Here is an 11,380-nt window from a genome sequence, read left to right as displayed (position 1 = left end):
CTTGAAAGTGGAGTCGCAGGTAGATAGGATAGTGAAGAAGGCGTTTGGTATGCTTTCCTTTATTGGTCAGAATATTGAGTACAGGAGTTGGGAGGTCATGTTGCGGCTGTACAGGACATTCGTGAGGCCACTGTTGGAATATTGCTTGCAATTCTGGTCTCCTTCCTATTGGAAAGATGTTGTGAAACTTGAAAGGGTTCAGAAAAGATTTACAAGGAGGTTGCCAGGGTTGGACGATTTGAGCTATAGGGAGAGGCTGAACAGGTTGAGGCTGTTTTCCCTGGAGCGTCGGAGGCTGAGGGGTGACTTTATAGAGGTTTACAAAATTATGAGGGGCATGGATAGGGTAAATAGGCAAACTTTTTTCCCTGGGGTCAGGGAGTCCAGATCTAGAGGGCATATGTTTAGGGTAAGAGGGGAAAGATATAAAAGAGACCTACGGTGCAACTTTTTCACGCAGAGGGTGGTATGTGTATGGAATGAGCTGCAAGAGGAATTGGTGGAGGCTGGTACAACTGCAACATTTAAAAGGCATTTGGATGGGTATCTGAATAGGAAGGGCTTGGAGGGATATGGGTCGGGTGCTGGCAGGTGGGACTAGATCGGGTTGGGAGATCTGGTCGGCATGGACAGGTTGGACCAAAGGGTCATTTTCCATGCTGTACATCTCTATGAATCTACTTCCACTGAGTGTGCATGGGTTTAAGGGCTGTAAGGTTAATGGAGGACATCTCTTAAAGTCATAGAGATGTACAGCATGGAAACAGACCCTTCGGTCCTACTTGTCCATGCCGACAGAACATGGTCCTAAGTTTAGGTCGGATCCTAAACTTATCTAGTCCCATTTGCCAGCACCCTTAAAGTCATAGAGATGTACAGCATGGAAACAGACCCTTCGGTCCTACTTGTCCATGCCGACCAGAACATGGTCCTAAGTTTAGGTCGGATCCTAAACTTATCTAGTCCCATTTGCCAGCACCCGGCCCATATCCCTCTAAACCCTTCTTATTCATGTACTCAACCAGATGCCTTTTACATGTTGTAATTGTACCAGCCTCCTCCACTACCTTTGGCAGCTCATTCCATACAGCACCACCCTCTGTGTGAAAAAGTTACCCCTAAGGTCCCTTTTAAATTTTTCCCCTCTACTAAACCTGTGCCCTCCAGTTCTGGATTCCCCCATCCCAGGGAAAAGACCTTGTCTATTTACCCGATCCATGCCCCTCATGATTTTATAAACCTCGATAAGATCACCCCTTAGCTTCAGGGAAAACAGCCCCAGCCTATTCAGCCTCTCCCTACAGCTCAAATCCTCCAACCTTGACAACATCCTTGTAAATGTGTTCTGAACCCTTTCAAGTTTCACAACATCCTTCCGATAGAGGTGACCAATCGCCTAACCAATGTCCTGTACAACCGGAACAGGACCTCCCAACTCCTATACTCAATGCTCTGACCAATAAAGGTAAGTGTACCAAATGCGTTCTTCACTATCCAACTACCTGCGACTCCATTTTCAAGGAAGTATGAACTCGGACTCCAAGGTCTCTTCGCTCAGCAACACTCCCCAGGACCTTACCATTAAGTGTATAAGTCCTGCCCTGATTTGTCTTTCCAAAATGCAGCACCTCACATTTATCTAAATTAAACTCCATTTGCCACTCCTCGGCCCACAGGCCGATCTGATCAAGATCCCATTGTACTTTGAGGTAACCTTCTTCATCGTCCACTACGCCTCCAATTTTGGTGTCATCTGCAAACTTACTAACTATACCTCCTATGCTCACATTCAAATCATTTATATAAATGATGAAAAGGAGTGGACCCAGCACTGATCCTTGTGGCACACCATTGCTCACAGGCTTCCAAACTGAAAGGCAACCCTCCAACACCACCTTCTACCATCGAGCCAGTTCTGTATCAAATGGCTAGTTCTCCCTGTATTCCATGAGACCTAACCTTGCTAACCAGTCTATCATGAGGAACCTTATCGATCGCCTAACTGAAGTCCATATACATTATGTTCACCACTCTACCCTCATCAATCTCTTCGTTACTTCTTCAAAAAACTCAATCAAGCTAGTGATACATCATTTCCGATGCACAAAGCCATGTTGATATCCCTAATCAGTCCTTGCCTTTCCAAATACACGTAAATTCTGTCCTTCAGGATTTCCTCCAACAACTTGCCCGCCACTGATGTCAGGCTCACTGGTCTATAGTTCCCTAGCTTGTCCTTACCACCCTTCTTAAACAGTGGCACCACATTAGCCAACCTCCAGTCTTTCGACACTTCATCTGTGACTATCGATGATACAAATATTTCTTTACTTTAGTGCATTAATTACCTACTGTAATAATGTTTAGCCAATGTTAATTTCAGTTTGTTTGTCACAGTAAACATTTTAAAACATGAAGTCATGACGTCTAATTTATTATGCTGATCGCTTCTATTTCCTACATAGCTATTGGTCCCAATGAGGACTGAAACAGTATCCACAAGTTTGCATTGCCTCGACTATAGAGTTCCTTCTAAAAAAAAACTGTGCTTGCAAATTCAGAGCACCAGGTCATAAATACCTGTCCTCTTTACAATACATCAGCCTAATTAATAATATAACCAATCCATAAAATTTGAACAGACAGCTGAGTCTATCCCACCAGTCAATATTTGTGGAAATTTAAATCCTTAAACTGCTGACTGGAATAAAAACATACATTATTTTTAAACGTATGACCTTTCAACTCTGAAGTTTCTTCAGAGTGAATGACAGTTATGCATGTTTTCAATTACATAATATATTCATAAGGATCATTTTGTAAAATATGCACTATACACTGGAATGTAATAGAGGAAATGAAGACCAATTGTTTCTGAATATCTTTTTGATTTTCTTATTTCTTGCTTCAAACGAATGCAAGTGCTAGACTCCATGTGTCTTTCAGTGACTGGGTCAACAAACTAATAAACCTTGACATTGCTGGAATCCGCTGCCAGCACGAGTGGCTTTTGTTTGCTTCAAACCAACGTACAATGGCACAGAGTATAACATCAGCTTCGCGCTGTGTTGCCTGCCCCCACGATACCAAGACAGAATGCTTATATCCTCCATTGGTTTGTGGTGAAACCATTTTAACCAAGTTGCTTTGACTCTGATAAGAAATTAATCAGTCTATAGCCTGTAGTACAAGCCTGGAGAATGGCATTAGCACCAGCACTGCAGTGTGTATATTGTAACAAAAAACTGCAGCTCTTCAAAAGAGTGACATGATATTAAAGCACTTCTCGCAAGAAACTAAGCATATTTATAATTGGGGCATTGATATCCCTGTAATCCTACGTTACGATATAAGAGGAAAAGGTGTACAATCCAGCAGTTACAATTACTGTTGGTGGTGCCCTGCTTTTAGGGGTGTGTTGCTCTCTTAGTTTATATCATCTGGAACTTTAAAGGAGGTTTGCAAAATAAATGGACTAAACAGGAGCTACAAATCAACAAAAGCAGCTGTTTTTTTTTATATAAATGAAAAGGCTTGTAAAATGTGACATTGATCATTTGGCTCAAACCTGCTAGCTCAGCAAAATTGACAGTTCACCTCTATTGGGAGCATATAATTAATTCCAATGTTTCATTGTACAATAAGAAACATCACCAACTAAATGTGATTGCGTATTAGAGAAAGTAAAATTGATGCCTATAAGACATACCTCATCTGGGAAGAGGTGCAACCTTTGCATCATAGTTCTTCGAAGCAGGTTCTTTGGCAGCATTCCATAGATAGCCAGTTTTACGATCTGTAATGAAAATACACCACTGAAATCCCAACTAGTTTACTAATTTCAACTAATCAAAACCTAAAAGTTGCTTACATCTCAAGATCAAAAAAAGTCTTGAAAACAAATTTGCTCAGGAATTTACACAGTCTGCCCATGCTTTGATACTAAATTTATAATTCAGCAAAAGTTGCACACTTTCTCTCTGCAATTTTAAAGGGTTATACCATTTATATTTTTGTTAAATTAAAAGAAACAATCTTACTTGGGATGTTTATCATTGGAGATAAAGACTTCTGGATTTCAAAGCTCAAGTATACAATGGAGGATTACTTATCCAAAAAAATTACACTCCAATTGTAATTTCAATTAAAAAAAATTTACACTGAATAGATTTCCCAAAAATAATTGGATGTGGCACTACATTATTTTGCGCTGATCTTGTTTTTCCTTTAAAATTCATAATGATTAAAAGTGATACGGAGTTCACAAAGAATTTAATGGCTGAATGTAAAAAAACACCCTGTTTGAGTGAGTGAAGTGCTAATATATTACCAAAAATACTTTCAGCTGAAATAATAGAACTAGCAAGAGTTTGGTTTGCGTTACAATCGGAGAATCAGAACAGAAGGGAAGACTAGACGGAAATACTTCCAGAGACTGAAGAACACAAATCAAGAAATCCAGAATGAGTAACTTGTCAAAGATTAACACATATTTCCTCAATAATTGTTCAAATTATTTGACTTATTGAGACAGAATACCATCGGAGAATGAATGGAGAACAAATGGTTGCAGGTGATGCTGGAGCCATTCAGCAGACCAGCCAGCATCTGTGTAGAGAACGAATGGCTGAGATGTGGATTTTCTGCCAGATGTGAAAGGTTAACCCATCAGACCCTTCATAAATGCAGACTGGCTACGTGCTTCTGGTACTGAAACATCTCACTTTTATTAAAAAATCTAAAGACAGCAAGAGATCTTTTTTAAAATTACAGATTGAATTTAAACATCAAATAATTGAAAATCATAAATTACAAGAATCTCCATTTTTTTTCAATATTTTAATCTTGCAAGATTTTTACATCTGTTATGTCAACTATATGAAAAGGAAAGAGTTTATATCTTCCTGCTGACTAACTACAAGGTCGCGCTATTCATAGCCAATTTGTTATAAGACGAGAGGGACAAAATCAGTGCCAGTGACCCAGACTTCTACTAACAAATCACTCAATATCTCATGAAAACAGTCAGCTTGGAATAAATCTCACCACAAAGGGAAAATATACATGACAAAAAGTTATAAGACACAGAACAAATATCCTCAGATTTTGGCTGAAGAACTTTAGTGGAAACTCACGGATGGATACTTAATTTCTTGTCTACAGTATTCCTACTTCAGTATACAATTAAGGTAATGTTTTAACTTTGATGTTCTTACTTTTTGCGAGGAATTAAATCTTAGTTTTACTATCACTGAAAGATGGTGTAAATGGCTAAGAGGCCCCACAGAGTCAAGGGCTTACATCCTGTACATCACTTTTAAAGATTAAATGTGACTTTTGTAAGTAAAGACAAATTAAAAACAAAGAAATAGTTAAAGATTCTTTTCTAATTTGTGCTAGATTCTGATTAACATGAATGAGGAAATAGCTGATGGAACCTTCCTACAAGCTACCATGCCCTCGAAAGTGTGACATTTATCGTGAGACATGGAGTTAACCTTAGATTTGCATGCCACCATCCTGACAATCAAACAGAATTGATCAAATAACCTTTCATCATAAGACATGCACTTATTTCCATAAGCAAATTTTAAAAGTCCATTGTATTAAAAAATCGAACCTCACAAACCAAAAATCTGCAATGTCTTTGTCTTTATATCAGGGGATTATACGATGGACACTTTGAACTAGGATTAATATGATTCTCCTATTGGTGGGTTGATCTGTAATTGTTTTGAAAACACTTCTTCTGTGGCAAATGCAATTCTGATAATGAAGGCTTTACTCACAAACTAAAGAAAATAACTATGACACATTAACTAATCTATTACAATCTTGAACTTTTGCACTCAAACCCTAATGTACATAATGTATGCTAACTAAAGTATCTTATCACAATTCAATTTCATTTTGTCTCTTGTCTTAGGACCACTTTGACTATAATTTACGTAAAAAGACAACACAAGATGAGTCTGTTGCCCTTCACATCAGCAGGAAGGAGTTTTTCTCAACAGTCTCACTGAAATTATTAAGGAACTTAATTATATTGGGGATCATGGAGAAAGAAACAATATGTCCTAATATCTCATGAAAATGGTCAGATTGGAATAAATCGTATCACAAAGGGAAAATGCATGTGACAAAAAGTTACAAGACATATAACAAATATCCACAGAATGTGGCTGAAGAATTTTAGTGAAAACTCACGGATGGATACTTAATTTCTTGTCTACAGTATTCCTACATCAGGCTACAATTTAGGGAACGTTTTAACTTTAATGTTCTTACTTTTTGTGAGGAATTAAATCTTAGTTTTACTATCACTGAAAGATGGTAAATGGCTATTAAGAGGCCCCACAGAGTCAAGGGCTTACATCCTATAAATTACTGACATAAATGTCACATTTAATCTTTAAAAATAACAACAAAATAAAAACAAAGGAATAATTAAAGTTTCTTTTCTAATATTTGATGATATTGCACATTAGTACAAGAATATGGCAATCTACAAAAATGCTAAACAGCACAACTGTTCAGCATCCATCCCACAATGAAAAGATAAAGCCCTTGCATTGACAAACGCTTCTTGCTTAATTTATGGGACGTAACAGGAATGAGCATCATTGGCAACTTTTGTCTTCCTGATATAACTTGCCAAGTCCACAACTTTCCAGTCCTGTCCACAACTTCCAGAAAATGTAAACAAGAGAAACTAGCCTTGCAAAAAATTCAATAGCAATTCTAAAACCTTGGAGAAATTCAAATGTGTTTAACAAATTAAAGAATTCCCATTGAAAGTAAAACATTTTGGGACAAATAGTTAAAGGTAGATGATTTGGTTTTGAGCTAAGTAACCAAAATATTGCAGACTCAATAATTTAGGGGGTTAATGTTGAACTAATGCATCTTCACTTTAAAACTTTGCAGATGTCTAATTTGACAAGGCTGCTTTGGACAACATCGAGTACAATCCAGGCTGACACTTAGAGTGCTGTACTGGGGAGTGCTGAATTGTCGCTGGTGTTGTTTTTTAGATGGGATGTTATATTTAAACAAGACTCTCAAATTCCCTCTCAGTTGAACATTACGTGTCCTGTGAAATAACGTGAAATAAGAACAGAGCCGGTCTACCTGCTGCCTGAGTCAACATTAAGCCATCAACTAACATCACTATAACCAGTGTCTTGTTAACATGATTAACCTTGCTCTTCATAGAGAAGATTTTCTCCCATACACACTTTAATTGCACACTTTAAGTGCATTTTCTCTTTCTCCACCATTAACAACTCATTTGGCTTTGAAGTGGGCCTGTGTCTCTATCAAAAGCATATTTAAAATAGAACTTTCCAACACCTTTCGGTTCTGAGGACGTCAATGTCAGACTCAAAGCATTAACTCTGTTTTAGGGGCTTTCTACCCGACCTGCTGAGTCTCTCCAGACTTCTGTGTGTTTGTTTCACCAAAGTAAAACAGATTGCTTGGTTACAATCAAATTGGTGTTTGAAGAGCAAACTGGTTGCCACATTTTCGACATCATATCAATGTATATACATCAAAAGACATTCATTGGCTATAGAGTGCTTTGGGAGGACTTTGGATTTTAAAAAATGCTATATGAAATAAGCTCTTCACCTCTTTTATTCTCTCCTGGAATATCAGCATCAGTGGCAAGGCCAACATTTGTTACCAGTTTCGACTTGTCCTTCAGAAGGTGGTGGTGAGTTACAGTTTTGAATAACAGCAATTGATCTGGTATTGATAGGCCTGCAGTGCTGTTAGGAAGGTAATTCTAGGATTTTTGGCCAGAGTGAAGAAATGGTGATATAGTTTCAAGGCTGGATGATGCACAGCTGAGAAAGAAGCTTTCAGGAGCTTGCAACTGCTGACTGTGATTTCTAGGTGACAGAGGATGTGGGTTTGGAAGCTGCCATTGAAGAAGGCTTAGCAAGCTGCTGGAGTGCATCTTGGGAATGGGATGCACAGCTGCCACTGTGTCAGTAGTTGAATGATTCAATGCTTAACAGGCTGGAGGGATGTCAAATCAAATTGGTTGCTTTGCTCGAGATGGTAGTGAGCTTCTTTTCGGACCTGCAGTCATCTGGACAAGTGTTTTCCATCATACTCATGACTTATACTCTTGGGGGACGGACTCTGGATAGATAATGAATTATTCACTGCAGAATTCCCTGTCTCTGACCTGTCCTGGTAGTCATAATTTTTATTATATGATATAGCTGAAGTTCTGGTCAATGGTAATCCCAAGGATATCGATGGGAGAAATTGAGTGACAGGAAGCTGCTGAATATCTAGAACAGATATTTAGAGTTTCTCTAAGTGGAGATAGTCATTGTTTGGCATTAGTGCAACACAGAAGATATTTACTACTCATCAGAGCAAGTTTGAATGTTGTTCTGGTCTTGTTGCATATGGAGAGGGATTATTTCAGTGAATCTTGGTTCAGTGTTTTTTTAACTATATCCTGGACAATGTGAGTCATGCAGCATTGGCTGCCAAATGGTTTTCTGTTGTGACTAGATCACCAATTTATAATTTTTACAATGGTCTTATGTCAAAGTGGAGAAGAGAGTGCTCACAACATACGTGACCCGGAAAGAACATTTTCACATTCCAGTGATGGATATATGGAAATAGCGCACCCAACTGCCCAGTTCCAGATTGCAAGTGCAAGTAAATAACTTTAACATATAACTGAAGAGATCTAGGTTATAATGCTTGGACAGTTTGCAAATAATAAGATGTAAGTTCATGAATATTAAATATACAAGTGACACGGCTATCTCACTGCTATGTTTATACTCAAGAGCTTTGGCAAACCAAAAGCAGTATGACAAATTGCTTTTCTATCCATTCTATGCTTAGTGCTTTGTCCTTTCAATAGTTCAACATATGCTCCAGTCTCCTACACAAAAACAGAAATTGCTAGAAAAACTCACCAGGTCTGGAAGTATCTGTGGACAGAGAAACAAGAGTTAATGTTTAGAGTCCAGTGACCTTTCTTAGGAAGACTTCCCTTTTCTCAGATGCTTCTAGGTTCTGAAGAAGCGTTATATTTGCTGTTTTCTCTCCACAGATGCTCCCACATCAAGTGAGTTTTTCCAGCAATTTCGGTTTTTGAGTAGGAGACAGGAGCACACGTTGAACTATTGAAAGGACAAAGCACTAAGAATAGAATGGATAGAAAAGCAATTTGTCATTCTGCTTTTGATTTGCAACAGCTCTTCAGTATAAACATAGCAGAGAGATAGCCATGTATCTACTTCCCGTTCCTGGTTGCCCTTGAGAAGGTGGTGATGAGCTGATGTCTTGAACTGCTGCAGTGCACATGGTATAAGTTGAACCATAACCCCCTTGGGGAGAGAATTTCAGGATTCTGACCCAGCGACAGTGATGTAACAGTGATATATTTCCAAGTCAGGATGGTGAGTGGCTTGCTAGGGAAATTGTAGGTAGTGGTGGTCCCATGTAACTGCTGCACTTGTCCTTCCAGATCTAAGTGTCGTGGGTTTGAAAGATGTCAAGTAAGGATCTTTGGTGATTTTCTGCTTTCCATCTTATAGTTAGGACACACTGCTGCTACTGAGTGTACATGGTGAAGGGAGTGGCTACTTTTGGATGTGGTGCTAATCAAGGGGGCTGCTTTGTCCTGCACCGTGTCGAGCTTTTTGAATCTTGTTGGAGCTGCAAGTGGGGAGTATTCCATCACACTCTTGACTTATGCCTTGTAGATGGTGGACAGGCTTTGGGGAGTCAAGAGGTGGGTTACTCGCCACAGTATTCCAAACCTCTGACCTGCTCTTGTAGCCATTGTGTTTATGTGGCAAGTCCAGTTCAGTTTCTGGTCAATGGAAACCTCAAGTATGTTGATAGTGGGGGATTCAGTGATGGGAATACCATTGAATGTCAAGCGGCAATGGTTAGATTGTCTGTTATTGGAGATGGTCATTGCCTTGTTTCTGTGTAGCTCAAATATTACTTGCCACTTGTCAGCCAAAGCCTGGACACTTCAGATCCTGCTGCATTTGAACCTGGACTGTTTCAGAATCTGAGGAGTCACGAATGGTGCTGAAAATTGTGCAATTAGCGAACATCTCCACTTCCACCCTTACGATGAATGGAAGGTTATTGATGAAACAGCTGGAAATGGTTGGGCCTGGGGCACTACCCTGAGGAACTCCTGCAGAGATGTCCTGGAGCTGAGATGATTGACCTCCAACAATCACAATCATCATCCTATAGGTCAAGTATAACTCCAACCAGCAGAGTTGGCCGCCTTATACCACTGATTCCAGTTTTGCTAGGGTCTTTGAGGCCACACGTGGCTGAATGCAGTCTTGATGTCAGGGGCTGTCACTCTCACCTCACCTCTGGAATTCCACTCTTTTGTACATGTTTGAACCAAGCCCAAAATGAGATCTTGACAGAATCCAAACTGGGCCTTAGTGAGCAGGTGCTGCTCGATAGCATTGTTGAATATACCTCTCATCACTTTATTGATAATCGAGAGTAAACTAATGGGGCAGTGATTGACCAAGTTGGATTTGTCCTGCTTTTTGTGTATAGGACATACCTGGACAATTATCCACATTGTCAGGTATATATCAATGTTGTAACTGCACTGGAACAGCTTGGCTAGGGGAGCAGCAAGTTCTGGGGCATAAATCTTCAGTACTAATGCTAGAATGTTGTTTTTGCAGCCCAGGGTCCACAACCGTTTCTTTATATCACATGGAATGAATCAAATTGGCTGAAGACTGGTATCTGTAATAGAACATAGAACAGTACAGCACAGAACAGGCCCTTCAGGCCACGATGTTGTGCCGACCACTGATCCTCACGTGTGCACCCTCAGATTTCTGTGACCATATGCATGTCCAGCAGTCTCTTAAATGTCCCAAATGACCTTGCTTCCACAACTGCTGCTGGCAACGCATTCCATGCTCTCACAACTCTGTGTAAAGAACCCGCCTCTGACATCCCCTCTATACTTTCCTCCAACCAGCTTAAAACTATAACCCCTTATGTTAGCCATTTCTGCCCTGGGAAATAGTCTCTGGCTATCGACTTATCTATGCCTCTCATTATCTTGTATACTTCAATTAGGCCCCCCTCTCCTCCTCCTTTTCTCCAATGAAAAAAGCCAGAGCTCAGTCAATCTCTCTTCATAAGATAAGCCCTCCAGTCCAGGCAGCATCCTGGTAAACCTCCTCTGAACCCTCTCCAAAGCATCCACATCTTTCTTATAATAGGGCGACCAGAACTGGACGCAGTATTCCAAGTGCGGTCTAACCAAAGTTCTATAGAGCTGCAACAAGATCTCATGACTCTTAAACTCAATACCCCTGTTAATGAAAGCCAAAAC

General features: G+C 39.7%; 1 protein-coding gene across 3 annotated transcripts in view; it reads right to left on the bottom strand.

Moving 5' to 3' along the window:
• mrpl13 (mitochondrial ribosomal protein L13) overlaps positions 1-11,380 on the bottom strand; it is a 95,865-nt gene that overhangs the window by 50,570 nt on the left and 33,915 nt on the right. For all 3 annotated transcript variants that reach the window (XM_043688685.1, XM_043688684.1, XM_043688686.1), the window contains exon 5: positions 3,710-3,796. In XM_043688685.1, coding sequence (XP_043544620.1) covers positions 3,710-3,796 — 87 coding nt within the window. The remainder of the gene's footprint in view (positions 1-3,709; positions 3,797-11,380) is intronic.

This window comes from Chiloscyllium plagiosum, chromosome 4 (assembly GCF_004010195.1).
Source record: "Chiloscyllium plagiosum isolate BGI_BamShark_2017 chromosome 4, ASM401019v2, whole genome shotgun sequence".
In the NCBI taxonomy this organism is placed as follows: Eukaryota; Metazoa; Chordata; class Chondrichthyes; order Orectolobiformes; family Hemiscylliidae; genus Chiloscyllium; species Chiloscyllium plagiosum.
The sequence above is the reverse complement of the archived record's forward strand: the minus strand, read 5'-3'. Positions and strand labels throughout refer to the sequence as shown.